This window comes from Vombatus ursinus, unplaced genomic scaffold (genome assembly GCF_900497805.2).
Source record: "Vombatus ursinus unplaced genomic scaffold, bare-nosed wombat genome assembly UNPS02014811.1, whole genome shotgun sequence".
Lineage (NCBI taxonomy): Eukaryota > Metazoa > Chordata > Mammalia > Diprotodontia > Vombatidae > Vombatus > Vombatus ursinus.
Genome location: NW_020954589.1, coordinates 1,194,803 through 1,218,827, shown reverse-complemented (window position 1 = coordinate 1,218,827; position 24,025 = coordinate 1,194,803). Strand labels below are relative to the sequence as shown.

The following is a 24,025-nucleotide window of genomic DNA, read 5'->3' as shown; positions in this document are numbered from 1 at the left end:
TCTCTCATTTTATTTTCACAACTCTGGGAAGCAGGTACTATTATTATCCCCATTTTATGGATGAGAAAACTATAACAAAAAAGTTAGTCACTTGCCAAGGATTCACAGAGTAAGTGTCTAAGGCTGCATCTGAACTCATGCCTTCTTGACTCCAAGTCTAGAACTCTATTTGAACTAATTTTTGAAGGAAACTAGAAATTCTGAAAAGTGAAGGTGAGGAGGGAATTAATTCCAGGCATGGAAAAGACACAGAAACTAAAGCTGAAATGTCATATGTGAAAAACAGCAACAAAACCAGGGGATTCATTATTCAAACTAACCTAGACCTAGACGTACTTCACAATCAATAGACTGATCAGTCAATCAACTTGTTTCACATCTTATCCAGTCATCCACTCTGGACATCTTGCCATCTATCCTTCTGGGGCTCCATTTCTCACCTGGATAGCCCCTCAGGGTCCCTTCAGACTTGACTGGACAAAAGAGTGATTGAAGGAGAATGATAGATGAGTAAATAACAAGCCTGGAAAAGTAGGCAGAAGTCAGGTTTTGAAAAGCTTTAAATGTCAAAGGGGTTTATATTTGCTCCTAAAGGCAATGGGGAGCCACTGAAGCCTGCTAAGCAGGAGTAACATGGCCCGATCTCTGCCATCGCTCGTCACTGAATTATTGTTGCTGTTTGTCCTTCGAAGAGGACTGGTGACATCACAGGGGATGTCTTGACTTGTGAGTGAATCGGATTTAAGTGAAGCAGAGCTGCACGAAGTCTTCAGCCTCACTCTCTCCTCCAGAGTCATCAGAGTCCACCGGCAGGACAAAAGTCAGGATGACTGACTGTGGCTCGAGATGCAGCGGATGGCCTTGGCATCTTCAAACTCTAAGCACTCCACGGTGCCTGCTTTAGCCGTCTTCGTGGCCATCGGAACAAATTGTTCTCATTTGCCTATTCAGCTGGAGGAAGTCTTCACACGCTTGGGGTAGACATCCCCCTAATTCACCAATAGAGTCAGTTACTCTCGTCCTGGTTTAGGCCGTCTGCCAAGATGGTGGAGTGCGACAGCCTCTTGGAACCACAAGTGAGAGATGGGTGAACGATGAACGCTAAAGATGGATGAGTAATCCTGGAATGAGCTCGGCAAGCCCTCACACCAGAGTTCTAGTCTTCCCTGATCACTCCATCTATCCCATTTGGCACAGAGTAGTAGTTATGCAGAGAATGGATTGGAGAGGATGGAAGGGCAAGATTTGAGACTGGGAGACCCAAGAAGAAGCTATTACAATTGTCGGGATGAGACGTGATGAGGGTCTGAAGTACAGTGGTGACTATTCGAGGGGGAGGAAGGGGACCAGAGGAGAAAAAAGTGAGGTGGGACCAACGAGACCTGGCAAGTGATGGGATATATGAGGCGAGAAAGAGCGACAAGTCGATATGACCTTGAAATTGTAAATCTGCATGACTAGAAGGATGGTGGTGCCCTGAACAAAAAGAGGGAAGAATAGATTGGGGTGGGGGTTAAGATAATGAGTTCTGCTTGGGACATTTTGAATCTGAAAAGTCTCATTGGTAACACCAGACTGAAACTCAGGAGAGGAACCAAGGCTGGATATATAGATCTGGTAGTCATCTACATAACAACGATGATGATAATAATCATAATAATAGATAACATTTGTATAGCACTTACTCTGTGCCAGCACTTTACAATTCTTATCTCATTTGATCCTCACAACAACCCTAGGGTGCAGGTGCGATTATTATCCCCATTTTACAGTTGAGGAAACTGAGCCAGACAGAGGTTCAATGATTTGTCCAAAGTCACACAGTTAGTAAGTGTTTGAGGCTAGATTTGAACCCAGTTCTTCCTGACTCCAGGCCCAGTGCTCTAGCCACTTCACCACTAGCTGTCCCCGATATTGAGTACTCATGAGGTCCCCAAGGAGAGTGTTGAGAATGTCCGATGCCCTGGGCATGGCTCCACCTTGCTACTCTTCACTGAATTCTATCTCCCAGAGTGGACTCCTCCCTTTTAACTTTAGAACAGTACAGATATCTAAGTATTCCAACAGATTCATAGAGAGAAGGCTGGAAGTGCCCTGAGACCATTAGGTTTGTTTCTCTCTCCTCCATCAGTAAGACATGCTGAGCCTGCCTTCCCTTTCTTCCCTTCCAACAACTCTAGAATCCTTTCAGGTCTAGATTTCCAGAATATCAGAATCCCTCAGAGGATGATGGCACCGTGCCTTGGAGTCTAGTGGGTAACCTGAACCATTTGCCCTTTTCCAAACAGGAAGAGAACATGAGTGGCCTGGTATTTTAGGGACGTGTCAGGCACACTTTTGAGAAGTTGTCCCTGCCTGAGATCTAAGGTCTAGGGAGCAGACAGACAAGTTCCAGCTGTGTTTTGTCTTAGACTCAAAGCCATTTTTAAGTAAGGCATATAAAGGAAATTCAGCTACCTAATCTCCCCTGGGCAATGGGTGATAGGGGTGGGTCTAGAGAAAAGTGATCAGAGGCTCAAAGACATTAAGTCTGAAGGGACCCTGAAAACCAGTCATCTAGTTCAAGTCTCATTTTACAGATGAGGAAACTGAGACCTTGAGAGGTTGTGGCTTACCTGAGATCACACAGGTAGTAAATTATCAGAGGCAAGATTGGAACCCAGGTCCTCTGACTCCAGTTCCAGTGTTCTTTCTAATATACCTTTGCTCATTTAGCAGGTGATGCTTGGAAGATGCTGGAGGACCTTACCACAGGGGTGGGAGCTAATCAGAATAGGAAAATAGATGTAATAGAAGACTACAAGCAACAGACTAGAACCATAGGCATCTGAATTTAAGGGATCCCATCAGCTCCTACAGATTCAATTTATAATCTCCATGCCAATGAATCAACATATCCAGCCCCTATTTTTCACATAGGTTCCTCGTCTCTAACTGTCTGCTGGATACCTCTACCTGGATGCCCCACAGGCATCTCAAGTTCAACTTGTCCCAAAATAAACTCATTGTTTTGTTTTTTTTTTTTTGCTTTTTGGTGAAGCAATTGGTGTTAAGTGATTTGCCCAGGGTCACACAGCTAGTAAGTGTCAACTGTCTGAGGTTGGATTTTCATTGTCTTATCTTTCCCCTTAACCCCAACCCCTCCTACTAGTCTTCCCACTTCTGTCAAGCACATCATTCTTCCAGTCCCCCAGATTCCCAACCTAAGAGTCATCCTCAACTCTTCCCTCTCACTCCTCCCCCATATCTAATCAGTCATATCTTGTCAGTTCTCTCCCCTACACATCTCTCACCTTCCTATCTACTCCAACCACCCAAGTTCAGGCCCTTTTCACCTCAAGTGTGGACTATTACAAAAATCTCCCAGTTGATATCTCTGAATCCAAGCTTTCCCCTCTCAGATCCATCTTCCTCTCACCTGCCAATTTACATTCCTAAAGTGTAGTTCTGACCATGTCATCCCTTTACCCAAGAAGCTTCAATGACTTCATTCTAGGAAAGAATACAAACTTTTCTGGCTGGATTAAGGCTCCTTTCTTTCCAAGTGTACTTAGAATCACTTGGTACAAATCACTAACCCCTAATAGACTCCGTGTGCCAGATCTACTGGTCTCCTTGCTCAGAATGAATGCAAGACTCAGACTTCAAGATTCCTTTCCCTGGGCCTTGATCAACAACTTCATCACACAATGGTTTTGGTCCTTGTATGTAAAGGATTTCAGTTACTGTTTCCAAACTATAAGAAGTACACTCTAGAAATGGCAGGCAGCCAAGGTGTCACAGTGGATAGAGTGCCAGTTGGAGTCAGGAAGACTCATCTTTCAGAGTTCAAATCTGGCCTCAGACCCTTCCTAGCTGTGTGACTGTGGGCAAGTCACTTCACCCTGTTTACCTCAGTTTCTTCATTTGTAAAATGAGCTGGAGAAGATCATGGCAAACCACTGCAGTATCTTTGCCAAGAAAACCCCAAATGGGGTCACAAAGAGTCAGACATGACAGAAAACTGACTGAACGACAACTAGAATGGCTCCAGTTGACACTGCTGTGGATTCTTCCTTCCATTTCCTTTCCTTCACTCTTATCATTGTCACTAGAAAGTGATACTATGTTACCCTGTAAGGAGCTCTAATAGACTCTATGCTCCAGCTATATTTGGAGTCAGGGGATTCTCAATTCAAAACCCATCTCTGCCACGTACTACCTGTGTGATCCAGGGAAAATGACTTCATGTGTGTCAGTTTCATCTGTAAAATAAGCGGGGGTGGGGGGGGGGTGATCTCTGAGGGTTCCTTCTAGCTCTATGACTCTCCTGGCTGCATTTTCTGAATAATCTTAGGAAAGTCACAAGGATGTGCTAAGTAGCTGCTCTGACTTCCCATGATGCTCTTTGGAGATGGTGGGACAAATTTATGAATGTCGGTTATTGGCTTTACTGTTTTGTCATGACTTTAACAGAGAAAGTGAGACTAAGGTAAAAAGAGAAAAGGGGAAGAGGGAGGAGGAGGATGTCCTGGTCTGAAGTCAGAGCTGCCCCTACTCCCAGGGCCTGAGACATTCCTCTCCTGCTCTCCTTTCTCCACCGGGTCCCTTGAGGCCCCTGGGGTCTGGGAGTTGGGCCTGGCTCTTCCCAAAGCTGCTGTGGGGGAAATAAGAAATGCAAACCATTTCCTGCTTCACGGGCCCAGAGCGTCCCATACATCTGACCATTTGTACGCTACACAGGTTCACACAGAAACTGAGCTCTGAGGCCCAGCTACCCAATGAACTATAACAATGAACAATTAGTAATTTATAGTGTATAAAGTGCTTTCTCCCATGATGATCCTGTGAGGCAGGCCATGTTTTGTTTTTTTTTCAGCTGCCTTTTCACAGATAAGCAAACCAAAACTCAGATAGGTTAAATGAATTAATGAAGAACCCAGGTAACTACTATCCAAGAGCATAGATCTCGCTGCCTCCCAGGTACTTCTCCTACCTATTGTCTATTTATTCCTGTATCCGAGTCCTTACACAAACTTTTCCATCCTGTGGTTTCTCCAGCAAATGAATTTAGAAGTTGCCTTCCTACAAAATTTCCTTCAAGACTTGCCTCTTCCAGCAAGCCTTCTTTGATTAGTCATACCTAAATCTGATCATTCTTTTATTCCAGTATTTCTTTTCTCTGAGGATCACATGAATTTGAACAGAAAGGAAGTAAATTAACTTCAACTCCTTCATTTTACAGGTGAAAAAGCAGGCCTAGAGAATATGTTATTTGTCCAAGTTCAAAAACGTGTCACGTAAGAGAGTCAAATTTGAACCCAAGACCTCTGATTCCAAATCCATAGTTCATTCTACATGCTACATGATACCAACTCTCTCAGCTGATACTCTATTAATCCTCATTTAAATATTAATTTTAAGTATTTTATAGTAGTCTTTTTTCACATATGTATGATATCAAATGCATTATTTCATGCATGACTTCATATATGCACTGTCTCTTCCACTAGAAAGGGAAACATTTTGTGGGCTAGAACCATATCTCCCCTCAATGTTCTGGGGACTTCTAAAAAGGGCAATAGAGTGTCTTCTCTGCCTCACATGACTATAAGCTTCCTGAGGAAAGGTACCATAGCTCCCTAATTAATCAACTTTCTGAAAGTTAGGCCTGACTGACTACATCTCCTCCACTTACTCCCATAGAAAAGTTATGTAGACAGGGAGTTTTCAATCCATGTTGCTAACGACAATAGTATCATTTTCCAAATATGAAATAAAGTGAGATATTGTTCATTTCTCTTGAAAGTCTCAGGTTCCATTCTGAGCACAGAACTTAGTATGTGAGCCCTTCCTTCAGCAGGCTGGGTGGGGCAGGGGGTTGAGGAGGGGGAGCACTTTCAAAATAACTGAGCTCTCTTTCCAGGACTGGGGTGCTATTTTTAGCAGCCGCCCAAAAAAGAAGTGGTTTTCCCCTCTGCTCTGGGAAAGACAGAGAAAGCAAAGTCTGATCCAAATCCCCTCTGAGAGACTGGTTCTCCCAACCCTCCCTCCTACCCACGCCCCCCCCAAAGGTTTACTCCCTACCCCCAGGGCTACTTCTTGAAGTAGGCTGGAGGGTGTGAATGAATCAATCAGAAGGACGCCAGAGATGAGGTTTTGGGGAGGGTGAGGAAAGAAGCTTGGAAAGAAAAAAATGAAAATTCCCAACTTGGCATTTTTCTGAACTATCAGCTTTTCAGACTTTGGGGCCTTTTTGACTTAGTCCCCGCCCTTTTTAGAGATGGTAAGGGAGACATAGGCTTCTCTATTCTGGGTCTCTTCTCCAAAGAGAAGGCCATTCTACCCTCCTGCCCCCAGGTAGGATGGCCTCTTTCCCAGTTCCTACAGATGGGAGGAAAGAAAGGGAATCTCTCCTGTTTTTATTAAAGGTGTATAGGGAAAGGGAGTGAAGCTTGATGAGACAATATGTGGATTGGATTCCCAGATCTCCTACTTTCTATGTGACCTTGGCCAAGTAATTTCTCTGGACCTCAGATTAGACATCCATAAAATGAGGAAGATGGATTCAATAATCTCTAAAGTCCCTTCCAGGTCTAAGCTTTCTTCTTACACCAGAGTTACATACTTTTCCCCCAGGCCCTAGATCATAGGTCTGACGCTAAGAGGGACTTCAGAGGTAAATGAATCTCTCATTTTACAAGGGAGGAAACTGAGGTCCAGAGAGGTTTCATGATTTTTCCCAAGGTCACACAGGTAGAAAGTGGTAGAAGCTTCATTAGAGCATAGGTTATCTAACTTAAAATCTAGTGTTCCTTCAGGGTATCATGATGCTTCCCATTGGTAAGGACATGTCTTCAACACAGTGTATTGGGGGCATACAGCTTCTTCTCTTTCCATTCCTCCAAGCTTCATGCTCTTAGTGAATTGCTTTGTCTCTATTCCTGAAGGAGAGCTTCAATATTCATCTGGGTAGGACAAGGTCAGGGATATACAATATGACATAACCTTGAGACCCCAATCTCCATCATTTTTTCACTAGCAAAACCATGGGCCCTCCAGTCTCTCCTAATTCTTTTTTTCTCCCACCAAAACCTCTAGACATGATTTCTTTTCTTTTCTTATACTTCAGCACTTTCATTTTTTCCTTACACAAAGAAGTGCTGGGCATTACAATTCTCAACTCTTAGGATAATTTACAAATTTTGGTATACTACTGTCATGTGAAAACATTAAGGCAACATACACAAAACTCACATAAATTAACTGGATACACAAATTTACAAGTTGTAGAAGCAAACTTTTTCACAACACGTAAGTAATTTATTCCCCCATGACATTGGAGGGAAACAGTGGGTTAAGAAAAAAAAAACTGGTTCCTAACTCTTGGATTCAATATATACTCCTGCTAGGATGGTGAACACACATTTAATAAACTATTGCCAGCTTTAGGAGAGAAATTCTGCAGGTCAGCTCTTTTAGATGCTGGAAATCTGACCTTTAGATACCCTGTACCGATCCAATGCTTTATAGAACTTATAGAACTAAACTGTACCGCCATTGAGCATCAACCAGCCAGATACTATATTGCCATATTATCAGGTAAATTCTCTATTGAAGTTAACCCTTAGGTCTTAACCCTTAGAAATGAAGTGATCTGTATCAGGGTTTAGATTAAAGCTGTATACAAGGTGTGCTAAAATGTACACCAAGGGAACAACTGTTAACTTGAAAATGAGGTCAAATCAGTAACAGTTCAACAATCTAAAAAGTGCTGATATTTGTCTAACATCAGATATAAACTTCCCTAAGGACAAGTTTCTTTTCAGAGAAGGCTTATTCCGATTTCATGAGGCTAACATGAGGTGTTTATCTGCCAGGGCAAATTATTACTTTGTGAATACTCATAGAGCAAATGCTATACATCTCCTAGCAGTCTATTTAGATACACTTGCGATGGATGCTAGATGGGCCATATTAATCATATTTCTTCCTGCTTGTTGATTAACATCTGCTAGAAGGTAGAGACAGAAGGCAGAATAGAGCCACCAATCCAGATGAAATACTTACGTTCCGGGAAAGCAATGATCTTAATTTTCATTGTTCTAGGTACCAGGGCTGTGATTGCTTTCCACATTCTGTCAGCTAGGTGACCGACAGGATAGAGCGCAGGGTCTGAAGTCAGGAAGACTTATCTTCCTGATTTCAAATCTGGGCTCAGACACTTACTAGCTAGGTGACTCTAGGCAACCCTGTTTGCCTCAGTTTCCTCATGTGTAAAATGAACTGGAGAAGGAAATGGCAAACCACTCCATTATCTCTGCCAAGAAAACCCCAAATAGCATTATAAAGAGTCAGACACTACTGAAAAATTTCTGAACAATAAAAACATGGTAGACAATACTGTGTTGGCATATAGATCTTTTTGGATATCAATATCACACTTCATGATAGAATTGAAAGTGGTCTCATGAATGCCACAGGATTCCATACCCAGGAAGGATGGATGGAAGAAGGTCTCTGGACACCTGAACCTCTCATTGCCAATAATCATCAGGAAGCTCACAGCTCTTCTCTAGGGAAGAAGATGAAATAACAGCAGTCGTCTCCTATTCAAAGTCCAGGGCAACATAGCACAGCTTCTCCTTAGTGTCACGAACAATTTCCTTTTCAGCTGTGGGTGTGAAATTATACCCTCTTTCTGTCAGTATCTTCATGAGGTAATTTGTCAAGGCACAGCCAGCCAAGTCTAGATGAAAGATGGCATAGAGAAGGGAATAACCCTCACAGATGGGCATAATGTGGGTGACACTATCACCAGAATCCATAATGATACCAGTAGTATGATCAGAGACATACAGTGACAACATGGCATGAATAGCAACATACATGACTGGGGTGTTGGAAGTCTCACACATGATCTGTGTCATATTCTCTCTGTTGGCCTTGGGATTTAAGGAAGCTTCAACTAACAGAACTGGGCGTTCCTCAGGGGCTACACAAAGCTCATTGTAGAGGGTAGGATGCCAGATTTTCTTCATGTCATCCCAACAGGGACAATGGGATATTTCAGAATCAGGATACCTCTTGCTCTGGGCCTTATGACCAACACAACTGTCCTTCTGTCCCATTCCCTCTATGACACTCTGGTCTCTTGTGCATCCCAACAATGGAGGGGCACACAGCCAGAGGAGCATCATCTCCAGCAAAGCTCGCTTTGCACATACCAAAGCCATTGTCAATGATGACAGTAGTAATTTCTCCTACCATTTTTGTTTAATCCAAGGCTGTGTACTATCATGATCACAGAAATTAGAGTGGGGGGGAGGGGCGGAGTGACAAAAAAGCGGAGGATCTTCCAAAGTGCTGCTGACTACCACTGAGTGAGACCTGGACAGGATTTCTAGTCATTTCTAGCATTGTCCTGTTTATACTTTAGGGCCCTGCTGGACATAAACACTGGAATGCCAACACATTCCTTCTGGGTTTGGGCAGTGTGGGAGGAGAACAGCTACCAAGCTGCTTCCATTCATTACTATGTATCATACTGTCCTTTATGTTAAAAGATAACCTCCCTGTACATGTAACCCACTGAAAATATAAACTGGAAGTGACTTACAAGGCCCTACTCCCTCTGCTTACACTTTGCACGGTATGACTATTATAAAGCCTGGTGGTAACTAAGTGGTCAATGGATAAAGCATCAGGCCTGAAGTCAGGAAGACTTGAGTTCAAATTTGAACTTAGAGATTTAATAGCTGTGCATGACACTGGGCAAATCACTTAACCACTCTCTGCCTCAGTCTCCTCAACTGTAAAATAGGGATAATAAAAGTACCTACTTCCCAAGGTTGTTTCAAAGATTAAATAAGATAAATAATAAGATAAATAATTATAATTATAATTATAAAAACACTTTGCACAGTGTTTGGCTTAATAAATGTTTTTTGTCTTCCCCCTGCCCACTCACCCTTTAGTGAATACCTCACAGACTCTTAGTTGTCAGAAAGCCTTGATTCATACTTTCAGCCCCATCCTGCTGCCACCACCACCATGACTACTTATTTTTTTAGGGAGCAGAGAATAAGTGGGAAAAGAACCAGATTGGAATCCTGGAGTCCAGGTTCTGTTACTAATTAGCTAATTAGTGTGACTGACGATGTCCCTTCTCCCTGAGTCTTAGTTTCTTCATCTCTAAAATGGACTACTTTAAAATGGACTGATCTAATGTCTGCCTCTATTGTGGGCTGGGAGGATAGAGCCCTTACAGGAATCAGATACTCTGGAAGGCAAATCAACTCAGAAGCTGCAGAGCATGCAACCCTTCATTTTTCTATCAGCCTTGACCACTGTCCCTGTGGTCTCATGGGGTTCCCCAGAGGTCTCCAGCCCGACCCCACTGTTTGACTCTGTCCTAACAACATATTTTCTCTTGTACCTCACTTCCGTTCCCACACAGCAGCTCCTGCTCTATAACTGCCACTGCTGCTCATTCTCTCCACACATACTACCCAGCAGAACTGAGCTGTGCTGGGTCCCCTCATTTCTGAAAACCAAACCCTCAATGGGGAATCCCTGTCTCTTAATGGCCAGTGGGACTTGGAGAATATCTGATAGATTTGAATTGGAATGATCATATCGGAATGTGTTATAAAATGAGGGTGTTGGTCTCTTCCTTTTCCATTCAATGTTAAAAACTACTCTGGATGAATCTTGTACAGACTTAATTATTTATGTGTTGTTTTCCCATTAGAAAGTAAACTATTTGTCAGGTATGGTAATGTGCACCTGTAATCCTAGTCACTGAAGGGGCTGAGGGTGCCAAATCTCTTGAGCTCAGGAGTTTTGGGCTGCAATGGGGCCATGCCAATCATTATCTGCATTAATATGCTATGCAACTAAGTGTTCGGAGATGAAGAGGAGGGGGACCAGGTTGTGTAAGGAGGGATAAACTGACCAGATCAGAAATGGAGTAGATCAAGCTCCCCTGTCATTCTTGAGATCAGGCCAGTAAGCAGTGGGATCAGGCCAGTGAGTAATCCCTACCCTTCCAGTCTGGATGAGATGAGATGGCTGGGTCCCAAGAAAAAAAAAATTAAATAATAGAAACGCCTTAACTCCCCCCCCCCTTTCTTTGTAATCCCCAGTTTAGCATACTATAAGTACTTGCTGAGTGACTGAATTTGGAATTTGAGTACAGCTTTGAATGAAAGCAAGGGGAAGGCCTAAATGTCGTCAAAAGGGAATTTATGGTTTAGGATTATTGGACATATGGTTCCCTCTTTTCCATTTTATAGATCTCACTTGAAAAGTGAGAAGTCATTAAAGTAATCACAAACTTGACTCGAAGAAGTACTCATCTATACTTTCCAGCTTCCTTCAGTCAAGCCACTCTTCAAATCCAAACTGCTTTGGGGAAACTTGATGATAATAGAAGTATCATACAACTTGTTTTCCCTGCTACACACGTCACTTCCTTCCAACTTATTCATGAATGACACTGACTCCTATCAACTGATATTACAAGCTAGGAGTCACAGTAAATTTTCTCTGGGTTTTGCCCTCCATATCTCATCCATCAGCTAGATGGTGCAGTGGATAGAGTGCTAGGACAGGAGTCAGGAAAGACCTGATTCAAATCCAGCCTCAGATACTTACTAGTTGTGTGTGACCCCAGGCAAGTTATATAATCTCTCTTGGCCTCAGTTTCCCAAGCTATAAAACAAGAATAATAATAACATCTACCTCCCAGGGTTGTTGTGGGCATCAAATGAGATAATATTTGTAAAGCACTTAGCAAAGTACCTTGCACATAGTCAGTACTTAATAAATGCTTGCTCCCTTCCTTTCTTCTTTTGATCAGGTCCAGTTCTTTCTCCACCATGCCACAGTTCAACTCCTCAAACCACGACTAAGTCCGGGTTTGTATTACCTCAGGCCTGGATTACCGTAAATGTCCCCTACCTGCTCTTTCTGTCTCTAGTCTTTTCTCACATCATTCTAACCAGCAAATAAATCTCAGGATTCCATTATCTATCTTCTATTATCTACCTTCAAGATACCATCCTGGTCCCCTTGATCCTTAGATCAAAATCTTGCAACGGTCTCCAACTTCCTCCTTAATGTTGTTATTGTTTTTCAGTCACTCAGTCACGTCCAATGCTTCATGACCCCATAGATCATGGCACACCAGGCCCTTCTATCCCCTACTATCTCTTGAAGTCTGTCCAAATTCATTTGCTGTTTCCATGACACTATCCATCCATCTCATCCTCTGCGTCCCTTTCTCCTTTTGCCTTCAATCTTTCCCCAACATAAGATCTTTTCCAATGAGTCTCATTTTCTCATTATGTGGCCAACGTATTTATTATTTAGCTTCCATTTTTAACCTTCCAGTGAACACTCTGAATTAATTTAAGTATTGACTGATTTGATCTCCTTGCTGTCCAAGGGAAGTCTCAAAAGTCTTCTACAGCACCACAATTCAAAAGCATTAATTTTGCAGCACTCAGCTTTCCTTATAGTCCAACTATATTAAGTCAAATTTTGCCCTCCATCCTTCCTTTCACTTAATTCATATTTTAAATTCAAACTTTTGATATTTCCCTAAAAGCTCTTTAAAAATAGAGTAGAAACATTCTTAGAAAACCAGGCTCAGGTTGCTATGATTCCTTCATTGACAGACTATAAATTCTTGCTATTATCTACCACCAAAGAATGTAAGCTTCTTGAGGGCAGGTACTATTTCAATTTTATTATTCTCTTCCCAGCACCTCACCATGCCTAGAACATAGAAGGTGCTTAATACATTTGTATTGATTAGCTTATTGTTTTCCCCTAGAAAAGTAGAGTATATATTACCCCATAGGTAAGGAAAGCGCCTCATAGTTATTTGGGGAGTAGTTCTATATTGATAGTTTCTTTGCCCTTTTTTAATATATCCCTCTCCTCTCCATTTGTACCTTTTATATATCCCTTCCCCTTTCTACTTCCCTAACTTTTTATAGTTCTGACCATGAGGAATTCAGCCTGAAATCTCATGAAGAAAAAGGAAAGAAATGAAAGGAAGTCAGGGACAATTTTTAAGAACAGACAGAGGAACATCATAAGCCTTCCAAGTGTTGAGCAGAATCCTCTGAGAGTAGGCTAAATTAGCTGGGCAAATGAAAACAGATGTCCCAGGCAAGAGGGAGCCTGGTTTGCAGTCCAGGAATTGGGGCAGGCAGTGATGGAGAGACTGAATAAGTGTCTCTTCCAGGGCAAGACGAGAACTAATGGGATGGTAGTGTTGTTTGTTGTTTAGTTGTTTTCAGGCATGTCCAACTCTTCATGATCTCCTTTGGGGTTTTCTTGGCGAAGATACTGGAGTGGTTTGTCATTTCCTTCTCCAGCTCATTTTACAGATGAGGAAACTGAGGCAAACAGGGTGAAGAGATTGTCCAAGGTCACACCGATAGTATGTGTCTGAGGCCAGATTTGAACTCAGGAAAGTGAGTCTTCCTGACTCCAGACCTGGTACTCTGTGTACTATGGTGCCACCTCGCTGCCTCAGTAGACAAATAAGCAATGAGTATGATGAGAAACCCTTCTCAAAATTGGGCATTCTCCTGCTCACAATGCCATACTTCTGGGCTGGGTTTCCAGCACTGTTCCTCCCTCCACCCACTGGGAAAGAACAAAAACTGAAGTAATATTCCCAGATCAACCTTAGACATAAAATTTAATGTCCTCTCGATAAATCAGACTCCTTCCTTCAAACGCTACCCCTTCCAAACACGGTCTACTAAGGTTGTGGGGAGCATGAGAGGTGTACCAGTGTGAGAAGGGATGGTGTTGTTCATTTTTCAAACTTCCCCAGAAACTGTGAGATCCATTTCCAAGGCCTGGAAGACTCCAGTTTAAGTCTCTAACACATACTGCCAATGTGACCCTGGGCAATTCACTTAACCTCTAAGTGCTTTAGGCAACTCTCTAAGGCAGGTGAAGTAAAAGTGGTGACCTGAATTGGTAAAGGGGATTTTTTCAACCTGGTTAGAAAGGACCTTAAGAGGGCATCTACTTCAAGCCGCAGTACTGTGCTAGTAAATGTCTGAGGCCGGAGTTGAACTCAGGTCTTCCTGACTTCAGACCCTGTGCACATCCACTGTGCCTCCTAGCTGTCCTTAAAATATTTATTAAAACATTTATTAAGCACCTACTGTGTACTGGCACAAACATTTATTAATCACCACCAGGCACTGTGCTAAGGGTCAGGAGATACAAAAAGAGGCAAAAGCCAGTCTTTGCCCTCAAGGAGCTTACAATCTGTCATCCCCTACATATTCTTGGCAGCTATGACCCTCTTACTCTAGCACAAGGTCATATTAGTTTTTCTGGCTGCCATAATACACTACTGATTTATATTGAGCTCAAAGTACAATAACACTTCTAAATGTTTTTCAGAAAAATTGTTGTCTAACTATGCCTCTTCCATCTTAAGCTTGTCAAGTTGATTTTGTATACCCAAGTGCAAGGCTCTACATTTATTCTTATCAAATTTCATCTTACCAGACTCATTCCAATGCTCTAGCACAGGGGTCCTTAACCTTGTGTTATAGACCTCATTGGCAATCTGAAGAAGCTTATGAATCCTTTTGCAGAATAATGTTTGTTGCCTATATCCGTAAATGAAAAAAATTCTAAATTTCATTTAGAGGTTGATGAAAATAAATATTGTATATTTTTTACCCACCCGAGTTCCTAGAACTGCTAAAATTTATCCATAGATTCCTTTAGTATCTATGAACTCCAGGTTAAGAATCCCTGATCAATAATCTAGTATAAACTAGGCATAGACCAACACCTACCATTGTATACCAAAATAAGGTCAAAATGTGTGCATGATTTAGACATAAAAGGTGATATCACAAACAAATGAGGGAAGCATGGAAAAAAATATCTGTAAGATCTATGGATAAGAGAAGAATTTATGACCAAACAAGAAATAGAGAGGAGCATGGGAGATAAAATGGATAATTTTGATTACGTTAACATTAAATTAAAAAAGGTTTCCATAAACAAAACCAATGCAGCCAAAATTAGAAGGAAAGCAGGAAACTAGGGGAAAAACAAATAGCAAGTTTCTCTGATAAAGGTCTCATTTTTTAATTATATAGGGAACTGAGCCAGATTTATAAAAATAAGAGCTATTCTCCAATTGATAAATGGTTAAAATATGTGGACTGACAGTTTTCAGAAAAAGATGAAAAATGCTCTAAATCACTAATAATTAGAGAAATGCAAATTAAAACAATTCTGAGGTACCACCTCATACCTGTTATATTGGCTAACATGACAGAAAAGGAAAAAGACAAATGCTGGAGGGGATGTGGAACATGTGCACTGTTGGTAGAATTGTGAACTGGTCCAACAATTCTGGAGAACAATTTGGAATTATGTCCAAAGAGCTATATAAAACTAAAACTCTGACACAGCAATACCACTACTATGTCCATAATCCCAAAGAGATGAAAGAAAATAGAAAAGGACCTACATGTACCAAAACATTTAAAGTAACTCTTTGTGGCAGCAAAGACGTAGAAATTGAGGGTATATCCATCAATTGGGGAATGGATGAACAAGTTGTGGTAAACGATTGTGGTGTATACTATTGTGCTGTAAGAAATGATGAAGGGGATAATTTCAGAAAAACCTGGGAAGACTAATATGAACTGATGCAAAGTGAAGTGAGCAGAACTAGAAGAACATTATACACAGTTACAACAATACTGTAACAATAATCAACTGTGAATGACCTAGCAACTTTGAGAAGTATAGTGATCCATGACAATTACAAAGGACTCATGATGAAAAATGCTAGCTACATCCAGAGAGGAAGAACTGATGCACTCTAAGTGCAGAATGAAGCTTATTTTTTCACTTTCTTTATTTTTCTTGGTTTTTTTTGTTTGGTTTTTTTTGCAACATGGCTAATACAGGAATATGTTTTACATGACTTCATATGTATTGCTTGCCTTCTCAGTGAGATAGGGAGGGACTTCAGGGAGAGAAAAAATTTGGAACCAAAAATTTAAAAATGAATGTAAAAAAAAAAAGGAAGCCTAGCTTAAAAAAAAAAAGCAAGTCAAGATCGTTTTAGATCCTGACTTTGTCATCCCCTCTATTAGCTCTCTGTCTCAGCTTCATATCATCTGCAAATTTGATAAGCATGCAATCAATAGTTTTACACAAGTCACTGATAAAAATCTTAAATAGGTCAAGGTCAAGCACAAAGCCCTGGGATATTCCACTGGAGACCTCCTGAAATATTACTGCTGATTCTTTAAGTCTAGCTACCCAGCCTATTCTGAATCTAATCCATATCTCTCCATCTCTTATACAATCATAATAGGAGATATTTTATCAAAAGTTTTGCTAAAATCTAGTTAACTATGACTCTGTCCACTAGTTTAGCAACCTCCTCAGAAAAGGAAATGAGGACCTGTTCTTGACAAAGTCATGTTTGCTTTTTGTAATCACTGCTTCCCTTCCCAGTATTCTCATTCTAGATGCTTGTCAAACATCATTTTAATTAAGATTTATACTAGAATTTCCCAAGGAATCAATGTTAAGTTTACTGGCCTGTAGTTTGCAGATTTTGTTTGAGTCTCTGGTTTCCAAAGTCAGAGGATATTGATGAGAGTGGACAGAGGTAACTTCTCTAAATTTCCAGTGGGAAGAGGGAGACAATGCTTATCATCTCCTGAAAATATGTGGGCATAGGGAAGGAGGCATCATGCTCCATCATGCCAATGAAAACCAATCCATATGCCATCTTTGGCATGTATCACATGGGCTGAAGTCTCAAGACTAAGGAGGAACTCTTCAAAGGTAAGAAATAGTATTTAGGATTTCAGGTATAAAATGTTGTTATAGATAACACGATATTACAAACACCTCTCCATTATTATCCATTGTAATCAAAAAAGCACAGTGGTCCAGCCAAATCAAATCAGGGAACTATACAAGAATCATCTTTTATTTGGCTTTTGAATGAATTAAAAGACTTAAAAAAATTAATAGCAGAAGGGAAGTCTTCCTGAGGCTGATATTAAAATATGTTTGGATTCCTTTGACGTTTATCAAGTGATAGCCGAGAGAAGTAACTCAAATCTCAAATGCATGCTGAGAAATAGAGAGAAGACAGAGTCAAAAAAATTATGTATATATATGTATATATATTATATATACATATATATATATGTATGTATTTTTTTGTATAGCTGCAGCTAATGTGTATGTTGTTGTTCAGTTGTTTCAGTCATGTCCAACTCTTCATGACCCCTTTTGGGATTTTCTTGGCAGAGATGTTGGAGTGGTTTGCCATTTCCTTCTCCAGCCCATTTTACAGATGAGGAAACTGAGACAAACAGGGTGAAGTGACTTGCCCAGGGTCACACAGTTAGTAAGTGTGAATCTGAGACCATATTTGAACTCAGGTCTTCCTGACTCTAGGCCCAGTGATCTATCCACTATACCACCTAGCTTCCTCCAAATAATAGCAGTAATACTAACTGGCATTTATATAGTACCATAAGGATTACAAAGTACTTTATGTATGTTAACTCATTTGAACCTCATAAAAACCCTAGGAAGTAGGTGCTATTATTAACCCTATTTTGCAGATGAGAAAGTTGAGGCACTGAGATGTTAAGGGACTTATCCAGAGTCACACAGATGGTAATCATCGGAGGCAGAATTCGATCTCAGGTCTCCCTGACTCCACGTTGTGGACTTGATCCACTTTGCCTCCTACATCATGATTATGATTAAGATACATAAAGGCTAAGCTTTTATTGCCACTAACATATTTACTATAAAAACTCGTATGTTTCACACAATCAAGACACTTGGAAACAGTGTTTCCTGATCAACCAAAAAAATCTTCCAATTACGGTGGGTTTTTAACTTATTTGCTAAAAATATAAAAGCACAGTAGCTTTTGGTTAGCTTGCAAGAATATCCTGGAATATCAGGAAAGGTGGAAATTTACTGGAAACACTTCAACAAAAACTTTGCATAGATTGCAAGGCTCTTTGTAGATTATACACTCCATTTTCTAGTTGTCAGTCTTCACACTTGTCTTTGTACTTCTATGTGCCCATCAGACCTTGGCACATAGAATGCTTAATTTGTTGATCAAATTGATGCATAGGATTGAAAAATGAGTATTGTGATTTAGTTACCGCAGCCAATGTTATCCTTCTATTGGGTCTTTATGTCTTATGTGTCAGAGGCAGCTAGGTGGTGCAGTGAATAGAGTGCGGGGCCTAGAATTAGGAAGATTTGAGTTCAAATTTGGCCTCAAATACTTACTAAGTGTGACCCTGTGCAAGTCATTTAAGCTCTGTTTGCCTCAGTTTTCTTATCCAAACTTCACAGAATAAGATTTCTTTCACAGAAGTAGGATTTGTTCTGTGAGGTTTGGATTCAGTCAAAGGGCTGCACTTGAGGACCTAGAGGGCCACATGTGGCCTTCAGGCTCAAGGTTCCCCACCCCTGGACCACAGTAATAGTACCTGAGGCAGTAGAAACCATTTCAGACATATGTGGAAGGATAATCACTCAAGGAGTACAGCAGTCCTAAGAAGAGTGACCCCTTGAGAAGTGCTGGCTATGGATACAGCTGAAGGATGGACTTTCAGAATACTGCCTGAGTTGCTCAGCCAGCAACATTTAAGAGAATCTTGGTGAGGACCCCATGAACAGAAAAAAAAGTGCTTCTAGTGCCAGGAGTTGTGAGATAACCTTCAGCCCCATTTGGTCTGTACATGTCTACCTCATTACCCTTTTCACTTTGAGCCAGTGATCTTTTCCCCCACAGACACTGGGAAATGATGACAGACTGTTTTCTCAGGTTGGGGGAGGAGGGAGAGATGTTGTACTAACCAGTCACACCATACATGTATAGTAAATTCCTTTTGTAAAAGCTAATGGAATCAACTGGTTGATTGTTAATGGAAGAACACATTGATGGGGGTTTAGGGGCAATAGCATTAAAAACAGTCCTTCATGGTTATCTTTAGAACCCTGAGAGTAGTAGTCAAGTGCCTTCTGGGGATCCAGCCTGCCAATGTAAACCTAGGCTGGAGGAAACAACCCAACAGAGGATAGTACCTATTATTATTTAACTCTATGTCTTTCTTACCTATCAGATTGCAAGCCCCTTGAAGGTAGGGACTATTTTTGCTCCTCTCCAGTGCCTAACGCAATATGACATATTTTAGGTTGTTAAATGAATCAATTAATGAATGAATATAGAAAGAGAATTCAAGTCATACCTATTCTAGTTAGTACCTGTGTGATCTTAGCAAGTCACTTAAACTCTCTGGGAATTGGACTCCTCACCTATAAAATGTGCATACTGGAATGAATGAATGAATGAAAAAGCATTTATTAAGTGCTTACTCTATGCCAAGCCTTGGTCTAAACATTGGACTTTATTATTCTTTTAATGTCCATTCCAACTCTCCATCCTCTTATCCCATCACTCAATGAGTAGGTGAATGGACAAATCCTAAAGGGTATGAATAGGAATACAGGGAAGGAATTTCTTAGCTCCCTAGAAAACAAGAATAAACATTTTGTGCACATTATGTCCCATAAATTCCCAACTTACTTCCTACCCCTTCTCTAGATTGAGTTGTCTGGGAAAGGCACAAATATCTGGCTCTGAACCACCTGAGGGGATATGTACGCAGTGACTGCTCTTTTAGCAAGGAGCAGAGAACCTCTTTAAAAGTGTGTGTGTGTGTGTGTGTGTGTGTGTGTATGCACACATTTAAATCTGATATTGGAATTTACAGATTAAATCAGGATATCTTACTTTTTTCTTTCTTGTGTGTGTGTGTGTGTGTGTGTGTGATAATAAATACATTTGTCATAAAGTCCATAAGAGACCCATTTTCTTTTTCACTTTGCAAGGTGAGATACCCTTATTTAACAAACAAGGTCTACTCTCAGAATGCCAGTGCATGAAGAAGAGAATCTAGAACCTCATGTGCCTCCGCTATCCCTTCTTCTTGTACTAAAAAGGCAGATGTGACAGCTACTTGCCCCATGCTCTTTTAGCAAGGGCTATAAAACCTCTCACGCTCTGTATCTCTGTGTGTATACACATATTTACATATGTGTGTGTATACACACCTTGTTCTTGTTGTTGTTGTTACAGACCCCTTTGGTAGTCTAAGTAGGCTATGGAACCCTTCTCAGAATAATGTTTTTAAATGCATAAAATATATAGGATTATAAAAAGAACCCAATTTTACTGAAATACAGTTTAAAAACTTTTTTTTGCAAAGAAATGAGTCATGGACCTCAAGAATCTCTGCCTTATAGGCTAACAAGAATTGGAGTTGGAAGAGACCCAACCTAATGTCATTTTACTGACAAGGAAACAGGTGCAAGATCACAAAGGTGATAGAGTCAGGATTCAAACCCAGGTAATCGGAACCCAAATCCAGGGTTCTTTGCCCTGTATGAAGCTTTCCGTCCACTTTGGAAAAAAAGAAAAAGAAAAGAAATCTTTGACCATGCTACCTCTTCTATTTACTGAACCAATTAATATCCCCTTCATTTTGTTACAAAACTTCTCTAACAAATATTCTATGTCTGATATTTTTATTTTGTCACCTGCCATCCTCTCTCTAACCTCTTGAAATGTGGCTTTTAATCTCTCAACAATAATTAAATTGCATACTTCCTATTCATCAGTGACCTCCTTTTTGCCAAATCTGGTGACCTATCCTCAGTTCTCCATTTCTTTGGACTTTCTGAATCATTTTGTAATGATGACCAACTCCTTCTTGAAACTCATTCCTCTCTTAGCTTCAGCAATGCCTCATTCTCCCAGTTTCTTTTCTGTTTCTGTTACTGGCTCTCTCCTTCTTCCTGCCCTCTCCCAGTGGTGGCATTCCCCATGGCTCTGTTCCTGACCTTCTGCTGAACAAAGGAACCATATTTAATCTTAAATTAATAGGGAGCCATCAGAGTTTGCTAAACAGTGACATGATTAAAACTACGCTTTGGCAGCTGTGGGGAGGATGGAATGGAGATGGAAGAGACTGGGAAAAGGGAGACCAAATTGGAAGTTAGTAGTATCATGAGATTTTAGTGGGAGACTATGAGGTCCTGAACTAGAATTGAGACTGTTAGGTAGTTAAGCAGAGAGAAGGGGGCTTATGTAAAGGATTTCATGGAGGTAGAAAGAGGAAGGTTAAACAACAAATTAAGACGTAGGTTGAGGGTGAGTGAGGAGTTGATCAGTGACAATGGAGATGCAGTGAATCTGGGAGACTGGAGAATGAAGGTGCCTTGACAAAAAAAGGGGGGGATATTTAGAAGAGAGTTGGGTTTGAGGAGAAAGACAATGTGTTCCCCTCAGCTCATTCTTTCCTTCTGTTTCTCTTATTTATTTTATTTCTTTTCTAGTGGTATAATTGTTCTTCCTTGTCAACTCAAATTACTCCCTTTTTCCTTTCTGCACCCCTATCTTCCACCCTTCACTATGACCTTTAAAAACTGCCTTGTTTTTTCATATCTTCACCCTTTGTCATCAACCTATCACCCAGATCTGTTTCCCATCTCCTAGTGGGGAAAACCATATCCCCTTCATCCAGAATCACCATGGCCCTCATTAAAGACCATCACATTCTCTGCTCAGAAAAGCACAAATCCCATCCATCTCCTAGGTCCATTGTTTCTCATCAGGCAGCATTTTCACACAAAACAAAAGCACATCTCTTTTCAATTACAGTTCAACCCTCCTGATTCTGGCCAGGTTGAATAACCCCCAAATCCATCATGACTTTGGGGGAGGAGGGTTATGTTAGCCTAAAGCTTGACAAATCCCCAGAGCGAGGTTACCACGGCACCAGGCAATTGTATTTTGATGTCTAGTGTTTTAGGGAAACCTTAACCAAAAATACAGAAGTACAGTATTCTGTTTTCCTCTCTGCTTATGTGTATTTCCATTTTACTAGAAGGAAAACTTGAAAAGGAAAAATGTTGGCAACATAAGACAGCTCTATTTAATTAGTATGTGTGGGCATCAGACTCCCAGACTCCTCAGCTGCCATCAAACCCAGGCTTTGCTGCCTGTCAGCATTTGGTGGGGGAAATGGGGAGCCCCACTGGCCACCAGAACTTCTACCCATTCGATATGTGGCCTAAGAAGTAACTTAGGGACACAGGATCTGGGATCTGACACTGAAAAGGACCTCAGAAGCCATCTAATTCAATTCCATTTTACAAATGAGAAACCTGAGGGCCAGGGAGGTAAAGTCACACAGGGTTAAAGTAAGCACGAGAGATGGGATTTGAATTCAGGCACTCTGACTTCAAAGCTAAATGCTTTCTCCCACTCTACCGTGCTGCCTTACTATTAAACAAATGTGGTCCATGGGGGGATCAAACCCAAAACCTTAGTGTTATCAGCACCAAACCAGATGTATTTAGTGTCTTTTTGAACTTGTCCAGAGTAAAATTCTTCTACAGATACTTCTAAAATACTTTAAAATACTTCTACAGATCCTCATTAAGCCTGATTTGGGCCAGGATTTCAAGTTCAGAACAAATGCCCTACAATAATAGCATATTGCCCTTTTTCTTTTGTTCAGATCTTTTTTTCCCCTCACTCTTTCAAAGCTTAAACATTTATGGGAATTGTCTCTAAGAGTCAAAGCAAATTTGTAGAACACTAGATTTGATGTTTTCATTGCCATAAAAGACAGCTGGTGGCTCAGTGGATAGAACACTGTACCTGGAATTTTGAAGACCTGTCAAATTTAGCCTCAGACACCAACCTTGAGTAAGTCACTCTGAGGCAAACGTGTGTTTGCCTCAGTTTCCTCAAACGTAAGATGGAGATAACAGTAGCACCTACCTTGTGGGATTGTTATAAGGATTCAATGAGATAATATTTGTAAAAATGCTTAACAGCACTTGTCACGGGAGGGGGTGGAGTCAAGATGGTAGAGAAGGCAATGATTCACCTGAGCTCTCCTCTAAACACCTTTCAATAATGCCATGGAACAATTTCTAAAGCAGCAGAATCACAAAAGGATGGGGTGAAATAACTTTCCAGCCAAAGACAACTTAGAAGGTCAGCAGAAAAGGTCTTTCACACTTGGGGGAGAGTGAAGCACAGTCCACTGCAGGCCACACCAGCACAGACCAGGCCCCTGCAAACCAGGAGCAGGCCTTGGGAGTGACTGAATCAGCAGGAGCAGCAGCTGCTCCAGAGCTCTCAGCCCACAGATGGTAAGGAGCTTGAACCTCCTAAGTCAGAAGGAGATTACAGGGGTCTCTTTCTTAGAACTGAGGCAGGACTCTGTTGCTTTGCCCATACTCAGATCCAGGTTGTAGTCCTGGGTGGCAGTCCCATGGTGAGGAGAAACATTGGCAAACCAGAGTTTGTTACTGTAGTGGAGTGGAGACCCTTATCACAGTTTCAGGACTGAAAAGAGTACTTGCGGTCACTCACAGACTAGAGCACAGGCCAGGAGAGGAGTAAACACCTCTCTTTAGATCATACTACTTTGAAGAACTGAAAACTTACAGGTCCCTAGAAGTAACTCTGAAAACAGCTGCACAAAACCCCTGAAGCTTGGGATAGTGTACCCTCCACCCTGGAAGCAGAGCCTCACTTTAATAGAGTTAAAAGTCAAGTAATAGGCTGGGAAAATGAGTAAACAGAAAAAAAAAGTTCTGACCATAGAAAGTTACTATGGTGACAAGGAAGATCAAAACACACACTCAGAAGAAGATAAAGATAAAGTCAAAGCTCCTACATCCAAAACCTCCAAGAAAAAAATGTGAATTGATTTCAGACCATGGAAAACCCCAAAAAGGATTTTAAAAATCAAGTAAGAGAGGTGGAGGAAAAAACTGGGAAGAGAAATCAGTGATGCAAGAAAATCATGAAAAATGAGTCAACAGCTTGGTAAAGGAGACACAAAAAAATACTGAAGAAAATAATACCTTAAAAACAGACTATACCAAATGGTAA

The 24,025-nt window shown here is 41.0% G+C and overlaps 2 protein-coding genes across 4 annotated transcripts in view; both read right to left on the bottom strand.

The window, feature by feature from the left end:
- Window positions 1–24,025, bottom strand: part of LOC114053317 (disheveled-associated activator of morphogenesis 2) — a 158,173-nt gene that overhangs the window by 63,232 nt on the left and 70,916 nt on the right. The window lies entirely within an intron of this gene.
- On the bottom strand, window positions 8,519–9,215 carry LOC114053318 (actin, cytoplasmic 1-like). Its single transcript, XM_027876264.1, has one exon. It carries the CDS (start codon window positions 9,213–9,215, stop codon window positions 8,589–8,591), a length of 627 nt encoding a protein of 208 aa, XP_027732065.1. The 3' UTR covers window positions 8,519–8,588.